The following is a 21336-nucleotide window of genomic DNA, read 5'->3' on the forward strand; positions in this document are numbered from 1 at the left end:
TCTTTAGATATTTCTATTTTATTTTATTACATATTTTTTTACCCCTTTTTTGTGGTATCCGATTGGTAGTTACAGTCTTGTCTCATCGTTGCAACTCCCGTACGGACTCAGGAGAGGCGAAGGTCGAGAGACGTGAAGGTCGAGAGCCGTGAAACACGACCCAACCAAGCCGCACTGCTTCTTGACACAATGCCCACTTTAACCCGGAAGCCAGCCGCACCAATGTGTCGGAGGAAACACCTTGTGACCTGGTCAGCGTGCACTGCGCCCGGCCCGCCACAGGAGTCGCTAATGCACGATGGGACAAGGACATCCCTGCCGGTCAAACCCTCCCCTAACCCGGACGACGCTGGGCCAAACCCTCCACTAACCCGGACGACGCTGGGCCAAACCCTCCACTAACCCGGACGCCGCTGGGCCAAACCCTCCACTAACCCGGACGCCGCTGGGCCAAACCCTCCACTAACCCGGACGACGCTGGGCCAAACCCTCCACTAACCCGTACGACGCTGGGCCAAACCTTCCCCTAACCCGGACGACGCTGGGCCAAACCCTCCACTAACCCGGACGACGCTGGGCCAAACCTTCCCCTAACCCGGACGACGCTGGGCCAAACCCTCCACTAACCCGGACGACGCTGGGCCAAACCCTCCACTAACCCGGACGCCGCTGGGCCAAACCCTCCACTAACCCGGACGACGCTGGGCCAAACCCTCCACTAACCCGGACGACGCTGGGCCAAACCTTCCCCTAACCCGGACGACGCTGGGCCAAACCCTCCACTAACCCGGACGACGCTGGGCCAAACCTTCCCCTAACCCGGACGACGCTGGGCCAAACCTTCCCCTAACCCGGACGACGCTGGGCCAAACCCTCCACTAACCCGGACGACGCTGGGCCAAACCTTCCCCTAACCCGGACGACGCTGGGCCAAACCTTCCCCTAACCCGGACGACGCTGGGCCAAACCCTCCACTAACCCGGACGACGCTGGGCCAAACCCTCCACTAACCCGGACGACGCTGGGCCAAACCTTCCCCTAACCCGGACGACGCTGGGCCAATTGTGTGCCGCCCCATGGGTCTCCCGGCCGGCTGCTACAGCCTGGACTCGAACCCAGAGTCTCTGGTGGCACAGCTAGCGCTGCGATGCAGTGATACTTTAGTTATTGTCTGACAAAATCAATCAACAAATACAGTTTTAACAGGATATAATACTCCATAAACACAGGACTTAGTTATATACAGTAACATACAAGCATTATAAAATAATACATTCAATTCCTAGACAACAGAGCAGGAGGTTGAAGATGGGATCTGGTTTCTGTCTTCAATCGGCAGAACACTAGACAACAGAGGAGGAGGTTGAAGATGGGATCTGGTTTCTGTCTTCAAATCGGCAGAACACTAGACAACAGAGGAGGAGGTTGAAGATGGGATCTGGTTTCTGTCTTCAATCGGCAGAACGCTAGACAACAGAGGAGGAGGTTGAAGATGGGATCTGGTTTCTGTCTTCAATCGACAGAACGCTAGACAACAGAGGAGGAGGTTGAAGATGGGATCTGGTTTCTGTCTTCAATCTGCAGAACACTAGACAACAGAGGAGGAGGTTGAAGATGGGATCTGGTTTCTGTCTTCAATCTGCAGAACACTAGACAACAGAGGAGGAGGTTGAAGATGGGATCTGGTTTCTGTCTTCAATCTGCAGAACACAAGACAACAGAGGAGGAGGTTGAAGATGGGATCTGGTTTCTGTCTTCAATCGGCAGAACACTAGACAACAGAGGAGGAGGTTGAAGATGGGATCTGGTTTCTGTCTTCAATCGGCAGAACACTAGACGACAGAGGAGGAGGATGAAGATGGGATCTGGTTTCTGTCTTCAATCGGCAGAACACTAGACGACAGAGGAGGAGGTTGAAGATGGGATCTGGTTTCTGTCTTCAATCGGCAGAACACTAGACAACAGAGGAGGAGGTTGAAGATGGGATCTGGTTTCTGTCTTCAATCTGCAGAACACTAGACAACAGAGGAGGAGGTTGAAGATGGGATCTGGTTTCTGTCTTCAATCTGCAGAACACTAGACAACAGAGGAGGAGGTTGAAGATGGGATCTGGTTTCTGTCTTCAATCTGCAGAACACAAGACAACAGAGGAGGTGGTTGAAGATGGGATCTGGTTTCTGTCTTCAATCTGCAGAACACTAGACCACAGAGGAGGAGGTTGAAGATGGGATCAGGTTTCTGTCTTCAATCTGCAGAACACTAGACAACAGAGGAGGAGGTTGAAGATGGGATCTGGTTTCTGTCTTCAATCGGCAGAACACTAGACAACAGAGGAGGAGGTTGAAGATGGGATCTGGTTTCTGTCTTCAATCGGCAGAACACTAGACGACAGAGGAGGAGGTTGAAGATGGGATCTGGTTTCTGTCTTCAATCGGCAGAACACTAGACGACAGAGGAGGAGGTTGAAGATGGGATCTGGTTTCTGTCTTCAATCGGCAGAACACTAGACAACAGAGGAGGAGGTTGAAGATGGGATCTGGTTTCTGTCTTCAATCTGCAGAACACTAGACAACAGAGGAGGAGGTTGAAGATGGGATCTGGTTTCTGTCTTCAATCTGCAGAACACTAGACAACAGAGGAGGAGGTTGAAGATGGGATCTGGTTTCTGTCTTCAATCTGCAGAACACTAGACCACAGAGGAGGAGGTTGAAGATGGGATCTGGTTTCTGTCTTCAATCTGCAGAACACTAGACCACAGAGGAGGAGGTTGAAGATGGGATCAGGTTTCTGTCTTCAATCTGCAGAACACTAGACAACAGAGGAGGTGGTTGAAGATGGGATCTGGTTTCTGTCTTCAATCTGCAGAACACTAGACAACAGAGGAGGTGGTTGAAGATGGGATCTGGTTTCTGTCTTCAATCTGCAGAACACTAGACAACGGAGGAGGAGGTTGAAGATGGGATCTGGTTTCTGTCTTCAATCGGCAGAACACTAGACGACAGAGGAGGAGGTTGAAGATGGGATCTGGTTTCCGTCTTCAATCGGCAGAACACACACTTTGTGACCAAGTCGGAGTTCTCCAGTCGGGAAATGGAGAAAGCCTTTCCACACTCCTCACACTGAAAGACAAGACTGGATTAGGTTCACCAAAACAATGTCACCAAAATAATATTCCTTATTCACAAAGCATCTCAGAGTAGGAGTGGTGATCTAGGATCAGGTCTCAGGGTAGGAGTGGTGATCTAGGATCAGGTCTCAGGGTAGGAGTGGTGGTCTAGGATCAGGTATAGGATCAGGTCTCAGGGTAGGAGTGGTGGTCTAGGATCAGGTCTCAGAGTAGGAGTGGTGATCTAGGATCAGGTCTCAGAGTAGTAGTGGTGATCTAGCATCAGGTCTCAGGGTAGGAGTGGTGGTCTAGGATCAGGTCTCAGGGTAGGGGTGGTGATCTAGGATCAGGTCTCAGGGTAGGAGTGGTGGTCTAGGATCAGGTCTCAGGGTAGGAGTGGTGGTCTAGGATCAGGTATAGGATCAGGTCTCAGAGTAGGAGTGCTGATCTAGGATCAGGTCTCAGGGTAGGAGTGGTGATCTAGGATCAGGTCTCAGGGTAGGAGTGGTGGTCTAGGATCAGGTCTCAGGGTAGGAGTGGTGATCTAGGATCAGGTCTCAGGGTAGGAGTGGTGATCTAGGATCAGGTATAGGATCAGGTCTCAGGGTAGGAGTGGTGATCTAGGATCAGGTCTCAGGGTAGGAGTGGTGGTCTAGGATCAAGTGTCAGGGTAGGAGTGGTGATCTAGGATCAGGTCTAGGATCAGGTCTCAGGGTAAGGGTGCTGATCTAGGATCAGGTCTCAGGGTAGGAGTGGTGATCTAGGATCAGGTCTAGGATCAGGTCTCAGGGTAGTAGTGGTGATCTAGGATCAGGTCTAGGATCAGGTCTCAGGGTAGGAGTGGTGAACTAGGATCAGGTCTCAGAGTAGGAGTGGTGATCTAGGATCAGGTCTCAGGGTAGGAGTGGTGATATAGGATCAGGTCTCAGGGTAGGAGTGGTGATATAGGATCAGGTCTCAGGGTAGGAGTGGTGATCTAGGATCAGGTCTAGGATCAGGTTTCAGGGTAGGAGTGGTGGTCTAGGATCAGGTCTCAGAGTAGGACTGGTGGTCTAGGATCAGGTCTCACTCTACATATAATGCTGATCTACAAGGTAGCAGTGTGTGGTCCCATTACCAACCTGGAGGATATGATAGCCCATTCCCTGAGCCTTCCGGGTCTCAATAACGGCAGGTATCTCCTCAGAGTGCTCTATATTCCACAACCTGACAGTGGTGTCCTTCAAAGGGACACATAGCAATATTTATGGTGATGCAAAATGGAATGGTAACAAAAGGGACATATTCTGTGACCTACAGGGATAGGATATGACATTGAGGTGTATATTAACTAGGGATAGGACATGACATTGAGGTGTATATTAACTAGGGATAGGACATGACATTGAGGTGTATATTAACTAGGGATAGGACATGACATTGAGGTGTGTATTAACTAGGGATAGGACATGACATTGAGGTGTGTATTAACTGTGACCTACAGGGATAGGATATGACATTGAGGTGTATATTAACTAGGGATAGGACATGACATTGAGGTGTATATTAACTAGGGATAGGACATGACATTGAGGTGTATAGTTACTGTGACCTACAGGGATAGGACATGACATTGAGGTGTATAGTTACTGTGACCTACAGGGATAGGACATGACATTGAGGTGTGTATTAACTGTGACCTACAGGGATAGGACATGACATTGAGGTGTATATTAACTAGGGATAGGACATGACATTGAGGTGTATATTAACTAGGGATAGGACATGACATTGAGGTGTATATTAACTAGGGATAGGACATGACATTAAGGTGTGTATTAACTAGGGATAGGACATGACATTGAGGTGTGTATTAACTAGGGATAGGACATGACATTGAGGTGTATATTAACTAGGGATAGGACATGACATTGAGGTGTGTATTAACTGTGACCTACAGGGATAGGACATGACATTGAGGTGTGTATTAACTGTGACCTACAGGGATAGGACATGACATTGAGGTGTATATTAACTAGGGATAGGACATGACATTGAGGTGTATATTAACTAGGGATAGGACATGACATTGAGGTGTGTATTAACTAGGGATAGGACATGACATTGAGGTGTGTATTAACTAGGGATAGGACATGACATTGAGGTGTATATTAACTAGGGATAGGACATGACATTGAGGTGTATATTAACTGTGACCTACAGGGATAGGACATGACATTGAGGTGTGTATTAACTAGGGATAGGACGTGACATTGAGGTGTGTATTAACTAGGGATAGGACATGACATTGAGGTGTGTATTAACTAGGGATAGGACATGACATTGAGGTGTGTATTAACTAGGGATAGGACATGACATTGAGGTGTGTATTAACTAGGGATAGGACATGACATTGAGGTGTGTATTAACTGTGACCTACAGGGATAGGACATGACATTGAGGTGTGTATTAACTAGGGATAGGACATGACATTGAGGTGTGTATTAACTGTGACCTACAGGGATAGGACATGACATTGAGGTGTGTATTAACTGTGACCTACAGGGATAGGACATGACATTGAGGTGTATATTAACTAGGGATAGGACATGACATTGAGGTGTGTATTTACTGTGACCTACAGGGATAGGACATGACATTGAGGTGTGTATTAACTAGGGATAGGACGTGACATTGAGGTGTGTATTAACTAGGGATAGGACATGACATTGAGGTGTATATTAACTAGGGATAGGACATGACATTGAGGTGTATATTAACTAGGGATAGGACATGACATTGAGGTGTGTATTAACTGTGACCTACAGGGATAGGACATGACATTGAGGTGTGTGTGTGTGTTTGTACCTTGGAAGCTGAGGCCACCCATTTTTTGTCAGCACTGATTGCCACATCTGTCACCCAATCTGCATGTCCCTAGGGTAAGCAAAAAAAAAACACACACACACACACACACACACACACACACACACACACACACACACACACACACACACACACACACACACACACGAAACACACACATATGAAACACACACACCTGTTTGAAACACACACACCTGTTTGAAACACACACACCTGTTTGAAACACACACACCTGTATGAAACACACACACCTGTTTGAAACACACACACCTGTTTGAAACACACACACCTGTATGAAACACACACACCTGTTTGAAACACACACACCTGTTTGAAACACACACACCTGTATGAAACACACACACCTGTATGAAACACACACACACCTGTATGAAACACACACACACCTGTATGAAACACACACACCTGTATGAAACACACACACCTGTTTGAAACACACACACCTGTTTGAAACACACACACCTGTATGAAACACACACACCTGTATGAAACACACACACACCTGTATGAAACACACCCACCTGTATGAAACACACACACCTGTATGAAACACACACACCTGTATGAAACACACACACCTGTTTGAAACACACACACCTGTATGAAACACACACACCTGTTTGAAACACACACACCTGTATGAAACACACACACCTGTATGAAACACACACACACACCTGTATGAAACACACACACCTGTATGAAACACACACACCTGTATGAAACACACACACACCTGTTTGAAACACACACACCTGTATGAAACACACACACCTGTATGAAACACACACACCTGTTTGAAACACACACACCTGTATGAAACACACACACACCTGTTTGAAACACACACACCTGTTTGAAACACACACACCTGTATGAAACACACACACCTGTGTGAAACACACACACCTGTATGAAACACACACACCTGTATGAAACACACACACCTGTATGAAACACACACACCTGTTTGAAACACACACACCTGTATGAAACACACACACCTGTTTGAAACACACACACCTGTATGAAACACACACACCTGTATGAAACACACACACACACCTGTATGAAACACACACACCTGTATGAAACACACACACCTGTATGAAACACACACACACCTGTTTGAAACACACACACCTGTATGAAACACACACACCTGTATGAAACACACACACCTGTTTGAAACACACACACCTGTATGAAACACACACACACCTGTTTGAAACACACACACCTGTTTGAAACACACACACCTGTTTGAAACACACACACCTGTATGAAACACACACACCTGTATGAAACACACACACCTGTTTGAAACACACACACACCTGTATGAAACACACACACCTGTTTGCCTTGACAAAATGTGTCTAAAGTAGGACATGAAGCTACCTTCAACTCCAGGGTCTTGCAGAGGGTCTCCATGTTCCACACAGCCACTGTTCTATCATACGCCCCAGACACCAGGACTGACCCTGGACAACAGAGAACTACAGTCAGTCTGTTCTATCATACGCCCCAGACACCAGGACTGACCCTGGACAACAACAGAGAACTACAGTCAGTCTGTTCTATCATACGCCCCAGACACCAGGACTGACCCTGGACAACAACAGAGAACTACAGTCAGTCTGTCAGTAGAAGAAGACTGATATATCTACCCTACCATCCATGGAGAAGACTGATATGTCTACCCTACCATCCATGGAGAAGACTGATATGTCTACCCTACCATCCATGGAGAAGAAGACTGATATGTCCACCCTACCATCCATGGAGAAGAAGACTGATATGTCCACCCTACCATCCATGGAGAAGACTGATATGTCCACCCCACCATCCATGGAGAAGACTGATATGTCTACCCTACCATCCATGGAGAAGACTGATATGTCCACCAACCATCCATGGAGAAGACTGATATGTCCACCCTACCATCCATGGAGAAGACTGATATGTCTACCCTACAATCCATGTAGAAGACTGATATGTCCACCCTACCATCCATGGAGAAGACTGATATGTCCACCCTACCATCCATGGAGAAGACTGATATGTCCACCCTACCATCCATGGAGAAGACTGATATGTCCACCCTACCATCCATGGAGAAGACTGATATGTCTACCCTACCATCCATGGAGAAGACTGATATGTCTACCCTACCATCCATGGAGAAGACTGATATGTCTACCCTACCATCCATGGAGAAGACTGATATGTCTACCCTACCATCCATGGAGAAGACTGATATGTCCACCCTACCATCCATGGAGAAGACTGATATGTCCACCCTACCATCCATGGAGAAGACTGATATGTCCACCCTACCATCCATGGAGAAGACTGATATGTCTACCCTACCATCCATGTAGAAGAAGACTGATATGTCCACCCTACCATCCATGTAGAAGACTGATATGTCCACCCTACTATCCATGTAGAAGACTGATATGTCCACCCTACCATCCATGGAGAAGACTGATATGTCTACCCTACCATCCATGGAGAAGACTGATATGTCTACCCTACCATCCATGGAGAAGACTGATATGTCCACCCTACCATCCATGGAGAAGACTGATATGTCCACCCTACCATCCATGGAGAAGACTGATATGTCTACCCTACCATCCATGGAGAAGACTGATATGTCCACCCTACCATCCATGGAGAAGACTGATATGTCTACCCTACCATCCATGTAGAAGAAGACTGATATGTCCACCCTACCATCCATGTAGAAGACTGATATGTCCACCCTACCATCCATGGAGAAGACTGATATGTCTACCCTACCATCCATGTAGAAGAAGACTGATATGTCCACCCTACCATCCATGGAGAAGACTGATATGTCTACCCTACCATCCATGGAGAAGACTGATATGTCTACCCTACCATCCATGGAGAAGACTGATATGTCTACCCTACCATCCATGGAGAAGACTGATATGTCTACCCTACCATCCATGGAGAAGACTGATATGTCCACCCTACCATCCATGGAGAAGACTGATATGTCCACCCTACCATCCATGGAGAAGACTGATATGTCCACCCTACCATCCATGGAGAAGACTGATATGTCTACCCTACCATCCATGGAGAAGACTGATATGTCCACCCTACCATCCATGGAGAAGAATACTGATATGTCCACCCTACCATCCATGGAGAAGACTGATATGTCTACCCTACCATCCATGGAGAAGGCTGATATGTCTACCCTACCATCCATGGAGAAGACTGATATGTCCACCCTACCATCCATGGAGAAGACTGATATGTCTACCCTACCATCCGTGGAGAAGACTGATATGTCCACCCTACCATCCATGGAGAACACTGATATGTCCACCCTACCATCCATGGAGAAGACTGATATGTCCACCCTACCATCCATGTAGAAGACTGATATGTCCACCCTACCATCCATGGAGAAGACTGATATGTCTACCCTACCATCCATGGAGAAGACTGATATGTCCACCCTACCATCCATGGAGAAGACTGATAATGCTACCCTACCATCCATGGAGAAGACTGATATGTCCACCCTACCATCCATGGAGAAGACTGATATGTCTACCCTACCATCCATGGAGAAGACTGATATGTCCACCCTACCATCCGTGGAGAACACTGATATGTCCACCCTACCATCCATGGAGAAGACTGATATGTCCACCCTACCATCCATGGAGAAGACTGATATGTCCACCGTACCATCCATGGAGAAGACTGATATGTCTACCCTACCATCCATGGAGAAGACTGATATGTCTACCCTACCATCCATGGAGAAGACTGATATGTCCACCCTACCATCCATGGAGAAGACTGATATGTCTACCCTACCATCCATGGAGAAGAAGACTGATATGTCCACCCTACCATCCATGTAGAAGACTGATATGTCCACCCTACCATCCATGGAGAAGACTGATATGTCCACCCTACCATCCATGGAGAAGACTGATATGTCCACCCTACCATCCATGGAGAAGACTGATATGTCTACCCTACCATCCATGGAGAAGACTGATATGTCCACCCTACCATCCATGGAGAAGACTGATATGTCTACCCTACCATCCATGGAGAAGAAGACTGATATGTCTACCCTACCATCCATGGAGAAGACTGATATGTCCACCCTACCATCCATGGAGAAGACTGATATGTCTAACCTACCATCCATGGAGAAGACTGATTAGTCCACCCTACCATCCATGGAGAAGACTGATATGTCCACCCTACCATCCATGGAGAAGACTGATATGTCTACCCTACCATCCATGGAGAAGACTGATATGTCTACCCTACCATCCATGGAGAAGACTGATTAGTCCACCCTACCATCCATGGAGAAGACTGATATGTCTACCCTACCATCCATGGAGAAGACTGATATGTCTACCCTACCATCCATGGAGAAGACTGATATGTCTACCCTACTATCCATGGAGAAGACTGATATGTCTACCCTACCATCCATGGAGAAGACTGATATGTCTACCCTACCATCCATGGAGAAGACTGATTAGTCCACCCTACCATCCATGGAGAAGACTGATATGTCTACCCTACCATCCATGGAGAAGACTGATATGTCCACCCTACCATCCATGGAGAAGACTGATATGTCTACCCTACCATCCATGGAGAAGACTGATATGTCTACCCTACCATCCATGGAGAAGACTGATATGTCCACCCTACCATCCATGGAGAAGACTGATATGTCCACCCTACCATCCATGGAGAAGACTGATATGTCTACCCTACCATCCATGGAGAAGACTGATATGTCTACCCTACCATCCATGGAGAAGACTGATATGTCTACCCTACCATCCATGGAGAAGAATACTAATATGTCCACCCTACCATCCATGGAGAAGACTGATATGTCCACCCTACCATCCATGGAGAAGAAGACTGATATGTCCACCCTACCATCCATGGAGAAGACTGATATGTCTACCCTACCATCCATGGAGAAGAAGACTGATATGTCCACCCTACCATCCATGGAGAAGACTGATATGTCCAGCCTACCATCCATGGAGGAGAAGACTGATATGTCCACCCTACCATCCATGGAGAAGACTGATATGTCTACCCTACCATCCATGGAGAAGACTGATATGTCTACCCTACCATCCATGGAGAAGGTGCAGGAGCTGACGGATCCATCGTGTCCCTTGCTAAGGGTCAGGCCACCGTGGGAACGGAATGTTCCCGTCTGGACGTCCCACAGCTGCAGTGTCTTGTCCCATGATGCAGTGCACAAGTAGCGTCCGTTAGCAGTGAAACAGCAGTTAGACACGACGTTGGTGTGGGTGCTGTGTTTGGGACAGGATAGAAACAACAATGAGTATTGTCATAATGCATATTGGAAATATTGGGTTTCCCCCCCAACAAGCTCTGGAGGCTTGGTACAACAGCCTCAACGTGACCTTGGATAATACAAAATGAGTTTGAACTGTGTGCAATAGCTAGAGGACGAGGGTCATTTGAAGCTAATGAAAAGTTCAAATAACAACAAGCATGATGTCTGAAAAAATAGGGGATCAATAACATATCGACCAGCCTCACAGGTCAACACGGGACAGAGTTAGGTCTTACTGCTGTCATAGGGGATCAATAACATATCAACCAGCCTCACAGGTCAACACAGGACAGAGTTAGGTCTTACTGCTGTCATAGGTGATCAATAACATATCAACCAGCCTCACAGGTCAACACAGGACAGAGTTAGGTCTTACTGCTGTCATAGGGGATCAATAACATATCGACCAGCCTCACAGGTCAACACGGGACAGAGTTAGGTCTTACTGCTGTCATAGGGGATCAATAACATATCGACCAGCCTCACAGGTCAACACGGGACAGAGTTAGGTCTTACTGCTGTCATAGGTGATCAATAACATATCAACCAGCCTCACAGGTCAACACGGGACAGAGTTAGGTCTTACTGCTGTCATAGGGGATCAATAACATATCGACCAGCCTCACAGGTCAACACGGGACAGAGTTAGGTCTTACTGCTGTCATAGGGGATCAATAACATATCAACCAGCCTCACAGGTCAACACGGGACAGAGTTAGGTCTTACTGCTGTCAGAGGGGATCAATAACATATCAACCAGCCTCACAGGTCAACACGGGACAGAGTTAGGTCTTACTGCTGTCATAGGGGATCAATAACATATCGACCAGCCTCACAGGTCAACACGGGACAGAGTTAGGTCTTACTGCTGTCATAGGGGATCAATAACATATCAACCAGCCTCACAGGTCAACACGGGACAGAGTTAGGTCTTACTGCTGTCATAGGGGATCAATAACATATCAACCAGCCTCACAGGTCAACACGGGACAGAGTTAGGTCTTACTGCTGTCATAGGGGATCAATAACATATCAACCAGCCTCACAGGTCAACACGGGACACAGTTAGGTCTTACTAACTGACATAATGCCAGGTTATATTTTAGTTCACTGTAATGCATAATGGCAGGTTATATTTTAGTTCACTGTACTGCATAATGCCAGGTTATATTCTAGTTCACTGTAATGCATAATGCCAGGTTATATTCTAGTTCACTGTACTGCATAATGCCAGGTTATATTCTAGTTCACTGTAATGCATAATGCCAGGTTATATTCTAGTTCACTGTCCTGCATAATGCCAGGTTATATTCTAGTTCACTGTACTGCATAATGCCAGGTTATAGTCTAGTTCACTGTCCTGCATAATGCCAGGTTATATTCTAGTTCACTGTACTGCATAATGGCAGGTTATATTCTAGTTCACTGTACTGCATAATGCCAGGTTATATTCTAGTTCACTGTACTGCATAATGCCAGGTTATATTCTAGTTCACTGTACTGCATAATGCCAGGTTATATTCTAGTTCACTGTACTGCATAATGCCAGGTTATATTCTAGTTCACTGTACTGCATAATGTCAGGTTATATTCTAGTTCACTGTACTGCATAATGCCAGGTTATATTCTAGTGCACTGTACTGCATAATGCCAGGTTATATTCTAGTTCACGGTCCTGTATCAAGCTTTCGGACATAATGCCAGGTTATATTTTAGCTCACTGCATGTGTTATAATTAGAGTCCTGTGTTTAGTGCTATCACGAGGACACAGCAATATTTGATCGTGTATTTTAAGAGGACCGTTTGAAGGTTAAAACCCAGGCGTGTCAGATGACTGTGTAAAACACAGGGGTCCCTAGATCTGGCATACAGTCTCTCTAGCTACTGCATCTACATTTGCATCTACATTTGCATCTACATTTCTACATCTACATTTCTACATCTACATTTCTACATCTACAATTCTACATCTACAATTCTACATCTACATCTACATTTCTACATCTAAATTTCTACATCTACATTTCTACATCAAGTTAGATGCAGGGAGTGCGCTACAACTTTTATCGTCCATTTGTGTCCGATAAACATTTATTTTTATTTTACTGTACATCGGTTAATAACGCAGTTGATCATGTGTCTTTAAAACGAGACCAGTGAGTTCACCCTGTGAGTCCACCGAGGACCATAAACATAACGATCTGAGGTGGTAGTGACAAATCTTTATTTAAGGACGTCTGCGTTCAGAAATGACAACAGCTAACCCTAACCCTAACCCTGTGAGTCCACCGAGGACCATTAACATAACGATCTGAGGTGTAATTGTGAGATATCTGGTAGTGACAAATCTTTATTTAAGGACGTCTGCGGTCAGAAATGACAAACAAAAAAAACCAGCTGTTATGATGTTCCTTGATGCTCTGGTCATTTGTCAGCCTGGCAGTGCACGTTATCTATTATCCCAGGGACTGTGTGTAAAGTCTAATATAATGAGTGTTATCGCAGGGACTGTGTGTAAAGTCTAATATAATCAGTGTTATCTATCATCCCAGGGACTGTGTGTAAAGTCTAATATAATCAGTGTTATCTCAGGGACTGTGTGTAAAGTCTAATATAATCAGTGTTATCTCAGTGACTGTGTGTAAAGTCTAATATAATCAGTGTTATCTCAGTGACTGTGTGTAAAGTCTAATATAATCAGTGTTATCTCAGGGACTGTGTGTAAAGTCTAATACAATGAGTGTTATCTCAGGGACTGTGTGTAAAGCCTAATATAATCAGTGTTATCTATCATCCCAGGGACTGTGTGTAAAGTCTAATATAATCAGTGTTATCTCAGTGACTGTGTGTAAAGTCTAATATAATCAGTGTTATCTCAGGGACTGTGTGTAAAGTCTAAAATAATGAGTGGTATCTCAGGGACTGTGTGTAAAGTCTAATATATTCAGTGTTATCTATCATCCCAGGGACTGTGTGTAAAGTCTAATATAATCAGTGTTATCTCAGGGACTGTGTGTAAAGTCTAATACAATGAGTGTTATCTCAGGGACTGTGTGTAAAGTCTAATACAATGAGTGTTATCGCAGGGACTGTGTGTAAAGTCTAATATAATGAGTGCTATCTCAGGGACTGTGTGTAAAGTCTAATACAATGAGTGTTATCTCAGGGACTGTGTGTAAAGTCTAATATAATCAGTGTTATCTCAGTGACTGTGTGTAAAGTCTAATATAATGAGTGTTATCTCAGGGACTGTGTGTAAAGTCTAATATAATCAGTGTTATCTATCATCCCAGGGACTGTGTGTAAAGTCTAATATAATCAGTGTTATCTCAGGGACTGTGTGTAAAGTCTAATATAATGAGTGGTATCTCAGGGACTGTGTGTAAAGTCTAATATAATCAGTGTTATCTCAGTGACTGTGTGTAAAGTCTAATATAATCAGTGTTATCTCAGGGACTGTGTGTAAAGTCTAATACAATGAGTGTTATCTCAGGGACTGTGTGTAAAGCCTAATATAATCAGTGTTATCTATCATCCCAGGGACTGTGTGTAAAGTCTAATATAATCAGTGTTATCTCAGGGACTGTGTGTAAAGTCTAAAATAATGAGTGGTATCTCAGGGACTGTGTGTAAAGTCTAATATATTCAGTGGTATCTATCATCCCAGGGACTGTGTGTAAAGTCTAATATAATCAGTGTTATCTCAGGGACTGTGTGTAAAGTCTAATATAATCAGTGTTATCTCAGGGACTGTGTGTAAAGTCTAATATAATGAGTGGTATCTCAGGGACTGTGTGTAAAGTCTAATATAATCAGTGTTATCTCAGGGACTGTGTGTAAAGTCTAATACAATGAGTGTTATCTCAGGGACTGTGTGTAAAGCCTAATATAATCAGTGTTATCTATCATCCCAGGGACTGTGTGTAAAGTCTAATATAATCAGTGTTATCTCAGTGACTGTGTGTAAAGTCTAATATAATGAGTGGTATCTCAGGGACTGTGTGTAAAGTCTAATATAATCAGTGTTATCTCAGTGACTGTGTGTAAAGTCTAATATAATCAGTGTTATCTCAGGGACTGTGTGTAAAGTCTAATACAATGAGTGTTATCTCAGGGACTGTGTGTAAAGCCTAATATAATCAGTGTTATCTATCATCCCAGGGACTGTGTGTAAAGTCTAATATAATCAGTGTTATCTCAGGGACTGTGTGTAAAGTCTAGAATAATGAGTGTTATCTCAGGGACTGTGTGTAAAGTCTAATATATTCAGTGTTATCTATCATCCCAGGGACTGTGTGTAAAGTCTAATATAATCAGTGTTATCTCAGGGACTGTGTGTAAAGTCTAATATAATCAGTGTTATCTCAGGGACTGTGTGTAAAGTCTAATATAATGAGTGGTATCTCAGGGACTGTGTGTAAAGTCTAATATAATCAGTGTTATCTCAGTGACTGTGTGTAAAGTCTAATATAATCAGTGTTATCTCAGGGACTGTGTGTAAAGTCTAATACAATGAGTGTTATCTCAGGGACTGTGTGTAAAGCCTAATATAATCAGTGTTATCTATCATCCCAGGGACTGTGTGTAAAGTCTAATATAATCAGTGTTATCTCAGGGACTGTGTGTAAAATCTAAAATAATGAGTGGTATCTCAGGGACTGTGTGTAAAGTCTAATATAATCAGTGTTATCTCAGGGACTGTGTGTAATGTCTAATATAATCAGTGTTATCTCAGGGACTGTGTGTAAAGTCTAATATATTCAGTGTTATCTCAGGGACTGTGTGTAAAGTCTAATATAATCAGTGTTATCTCAGGGACTGTGTGTAAAGTCTAATATAATCAGTGTTATCTCAGGGACTGTGTGTAATGTCTAATATAATCAGTGTTAACTCAGGGACTGTGTGTAAAGTCTAATATAATCAGTGTTATCTCAGGGACTGTGTGTAAAGTCTAATATATTCACTGTTATCTTAGGGACTGTGTGTAAAGTCAAATATAATCAGTGTTATCTCAGGGACTAAGTGTAAAGTCTAATATAATCAGTGTTATCTCAGGGACTGTGTGTAAAGTCTAATATAATCAGTGTTATCTCAGGGACTGTGTGTAATGTCTAATATATTCACTGTTATCTTAGGGACTGTGTGTAATGTCTAATATAATCAGTGTTAACTCAGGGACTGTGTGTAAAGTCTAATATAATCAGTGTTATCTCAGGGACTGTGTGTAAAGTCTAATATAATCAGTGTTATCTTAGGGACTGTGTGTAAAGTCTTATATAATCAGTGTTATCTTAGGGACTGTGTGTAAAGTCTAATATAATGAGTGTTATCTTCACCTGTTGATGGAGAGGGTGGTTTTGGTGGAGACCAGGTCCCACAGTTTGATGGTTCTGTCTACAGAGACACTGGCTACGTGCTGACTCTGAGGGTCAAACCGGCACCGCGTGATCGTAGACTTGTGGTGATCTGAGGGAAGGGACATCATTAGACATGACTTAAACTGACACTCAGTGACCTGACGTTACCATTAGACATGACTTAAACTGACACTCAGTGACCTGACGTTACCATTAGACATGACTTAAACTGAGACTCAGTGATCTGACGTTACATTAGACATGACTTAACCTGACGTTACCATTAGACATGACTTAAACTGAGACTCAGTGATCTGACGTTACATTAGACATGACTTAACCTGACGTTACCATTAGACATGACTTAACCTGACGTTACCATTAGACATGACTTAAACTGAGACTCAGTGACCTGACGTTACCATTAGACATGACTTAAACTGAGACTCAGTGACCTGACGTTACCATTAGACATGACTTAACCTGACGTTACCATTAGACATGACTTAAACTGAGACTCAGTGATCTGACGTTACCATTAGACATGACTTAAACTGAGACTCAGTGATCTGACGTTACCATTAGACATGACTTAAACTGAGACTCAGTGACCTGACGTTACCATTAGACATGACTTAACCTGAGACTCAGTGACCTGACGTTACCATTAGACATGACTTAAACTGAGACTCAGTGATCTGACGTTACCATTAGACATGACTTAAACTGAGACTCAGTGACCTGACGTTACCATTAGACATGACTTAACCTGAGACTCAGTGACCTGACGTTACCATTAGACATGACTTAAACTGACACTCAGTGACCTGACGTTACCATTAGACATGACTTAAACTGACACTCAGTGACCTGACGTTACCATTAGACATGACTTAAACTGAGACTCAGTGACCTGACGTTACCATTAGACACGACTTAAACTGAGACTCAGTGACCTGACGTTACCATTAGACATGACTTAAACTGAGACTCAGTGACCTGACGTTACCATTAGACATGACTTAAACTGAGACTCAGTGACCTGACGTTACCATTAGACATGACTTAAACAGAGACTCAGTGACCTGACGTTACCATTAGACATGACTTAAACTGAGACTCAGTGACCTGACGTTACCATTAGACATGACTTAAACTGAGACTCAGTGACCTGACGTTACCATTAGACATGACTTAACCTGACGTTACCATTAGACATGACTTAAACTGAGACTCAGTGACCTGACGTTACCATTAGACATGACTTAAACTGAGACTCAGTGACCTGACGTTATCATTAGACATGACTTAAACTGAGACTCAGTGACCTGACGTTACCATTAGACATGACTTAACCTGACGTTACCATTAGACATGACTTAAACAGAGACTCAGTGACCTGACGTTACCATTAGACATGACTTAACCTGACGTTACCATTAGACATGACTTAAACTGAGACTCAGTGACCTGACGTTACCATTAGACATGACTTAAACAGAGACTCAGTGACCTGACGTTACCATTAGACATGACTTAACCTGACGTTACCATTAGACATGACTTAAACTGAGACTCAGTGACCTGACGTTACCATTAGACATGACTTAAACTGAGACTCAGTGACCTGACGTTACCATTAGACATGACTTAAACTGAGACTCAGTGACCTGACGTTACCATTAGACATGACTTAAACTGAGACTCAGTGACCTGACGTTACCATTAGACATGACTTAAACTGAGACTCAGTGACCTGACGTTACCATTAGACATGACTTAAACAGAGACTCAGTGACCTGACGTTACCATTAGACATGACTTAAACTGAGACTCAGTGACCTGACGTTACCATTAGACATGACTTAAACTGAGACTCAGTGACCTGACGTTACCATTAGACATGACTTAACCTGACGTTACCATTAGACATGACTTAAACTGAGACTCAGTGACCTGACGTTACCATTAGACATGACTTAACGTGACGTAACCATTAGACATGACTTAAACCTGACGTAACCATTAGATATGACTTAAACTGACGTAACTATTAGACATGACTTAAACAGAGACTCAGTGACCTGACGTTACCATTAGACATGACTTAAACTGAGACTCAGTGACCTGACGTTACCATTAGACATTAGACAGGAGCAGCAGGATGTTATAGATGAGAGCCATGCAAGACGTTGAAACACACACAATATCAGTTCATGTTGAGGGGACGTTCTTCACGCTGCTGCAGGACCCAAAACAGCAGAGAAGGTGCATGTTGAGGGACGTTCTTCACGCTGCTGCAGGACCCAAAACAGCAGAGAAGGTGCATGTTGAGGGGGCGTCCTTCACACTGCTGCAGGACCCAAAACAGCAGAGAAGGTACATGTTGAGGGGGCGTCCTTCACGCTGCTGCAGGACCCAAAACAGCAGAGAAGGTGCATTGTTGAGGGGGCGTCCTTCACGCTGCTGCAGGACCCAAAACAGCAGAGAAGGTGCATGTTGAGGGGGCGTCCTTCACGCTGCTGCAGGACCCAAAACAGCAGAGAAGGTGCATGTTGAGGGGTGTCCTTCACGCTGCTGCAGGACCCAAAACAGCAGAGAAGGTGCATGTTGAGGGGGCGTCCTTCACACTGCTGCAGGACCCAATACAGCAGAGAAGGTGCATGTTGAAGGGGCGTCCTTCACGCTGCTGCAGGACCCAAAACAGCAGAGAAGGTTCCGCCTGGTGATTCATACTCTTGAGTTGTTTCAGAAATCTGCTTGACAGTGCTGTTTACGTCTTGCATCGCTGACTCTACCCTTTACCATGTGATACCTTATGATAGCACGAGCCACGCTTAGCGTTAGCATAGCTCAATGGGAAAAAAATCAATATAGAGATCAATAGCTACTGCTGATGTACCTTTGATGTGGAAGAGCCTCTCCCCTGTATCAGCCGAGGTCAGGCAGATTGCGCTCTCCGGGTCGCAGGAGGAGACCACGTACTTCCCGTCCTCTGAGACGCTACATGAGGTCAGGAGACCAGCCTGAGGTGCAGTCCACTGTGTAACACACCAACAGGCTGTGTCACGTATACTCCCTCTCCGGCGTTATGATTTGTGAAACATCCTTGGTCCTTTTTTTGTGAAAATCCCCCTTGTTCATTAGTGTTAAAAAGAGAGAGGTAACAGAGAGGTCTCAACAACACGGCGACGAGAGAGAGAGAGAGAGAGAGAGAGAGAGAGAGAGAGAGAGAGAGAGAGAGAGACAGACAGACAGACAGACAGACAGACAGAGAGAGACAGAGAGAGACAGAGAGAGAGAGAGACAGAGAGACAGAGAGAGACAGAGAGAGAGAGAGAGCTAGAGAGACAGAGAGAGAGAGAGAGAGAGAGAGAGAGAGAGAGAGGAGAGAGAGAGAGAGAGAGAGAGAGAGAGAGACAGAGAGATTCGACTATTGACTGTTACCATTTTGTTGTTACTATTTTTATATTTAATTTTGTATTATTATTTACTGCCATTCTATATTATTATTATTTGTCATTGTTTTAATTGTATTACAATGTATATTGTATACATTGTTGCTTTGGCAATATTGACACAATGTTTTTCATGCCAATAAAGCAGCTTGAATTTGAAAAAATTTTTTGAGAGAGATGGAGAGAGAGAGAGAGAGAGAGAGGGAGGGAGGGAGGGAGAGAGAGAGAGAGAGAGAGAGAGAGAGAGAGGAGGGAGGGAGAGGAGAGAGAGAGAGAGAGAGAGAGAGAGAGAGAGAGAGAGAGGAGAGAGAGGAGAGAGAGAGAGAGACAGAGAGAGAGAGAGACAGAGAGAGAGACAGAGAGAGACAGAGAGACAGAGAGAGACAGAGAGAGAGAGAGAGACAGAGAGAGACAGAGAGAGACAGAGAGAGAGAGAGAGAGAGACAGAGAGACAGAGAGACAGAGAGAGAGAGAGAGAGAGAGAGAGAGAGAGAGAGAGAGAGAGAGAGGTAACAGAGAGGTCTCAACAACACGGTGTGAGGATGAGATTCATTATTTGATTGACTCACAATGATCTTGCCAGTCTCCAGGTCCCATGCATTTAGGGTCTTGTCCCATGACGCAGTAATCAGCCTGGGTGAGAGAGAGAGAGAGAGAGAGAGAGAGAGAGAGAGAGAGAGAGAGAGAGAGAGAGAGAGAGAGCGAGAGAGAGAGAGAGCGAGAGAGAGCGAGAGAGAGAGCGAGAGAGAGAGAGAGAGAGAGCGAGAGAGAGAGAGAGCGAGAGAGAGAGAGAGAGAGAGAGAGAGGGGGGGGGAAACAAGTTTTTCGAAGATACAGAAATCTTTCAAAATACAGAAATCATCCCTGCATGATGTTCGTGTTTAGCAAAATGCATCACACGGGGGATGTTTTCTGAGTTTTGAAAGTTACATATCTTGAAAACTTGATTGCTGACAAGCAAAACATTCAGTGACTATGTCAACATTGGACTAATGAAACAAATACCAAAATATAGTTTTCTTTTAAGATATCACCTCAATGCCACTTAGACTAGTGCAACAGCAAAACCAGTAGTAATCCATGAACTAGCTGATGTTTTAGTGGAGGTCTGGAGTCTAGAC

The 21336-nt window shown here is 44.5% G+C and overlaps 1 protein-coding gene across 1 annotated transcript; it reads right to left on the reverse strand.

Moving 5' to 3' along the window:
- On the reverse strand, nt 1-21056 carry LOC129847608 (WD repeat-containing protein 88-like; the record flags this gene model as incomplete). Its single annotated transcript, XM_055915360.1, has 8 exons — nt 1-3119; nt 4228-4326; nt 5954-6022; nt 7394-7476; nt 11168-11352; nt 16737-16866; nt 19660-19798; nt 20785-21056. Coding segments are annotated over 8 exons (1166 nt in total), but the record flags the coding sequence as incomplete, so codon positions are not given.
- Between the last annotated feature and the right edge of the window lie 280 nt (nt 21057-21336).

The sequence above is a fragment of the Salvelinus fontinalis genome, unplaced genomic scaffold (genome assembly GCF_029448725.1).
Source record: "Salvelinus fontinalis isolate EN_2023a unplaced genomic scaffold, ASM2944872v1 scaffold_0894, whole genome shotgun sequence".
NCBI lineage: Eukaryota > Metazoa > Chordata > Actinopteri > Salmoniformes > Salmonidae > Salvelinus > Salvelinus fontinalis.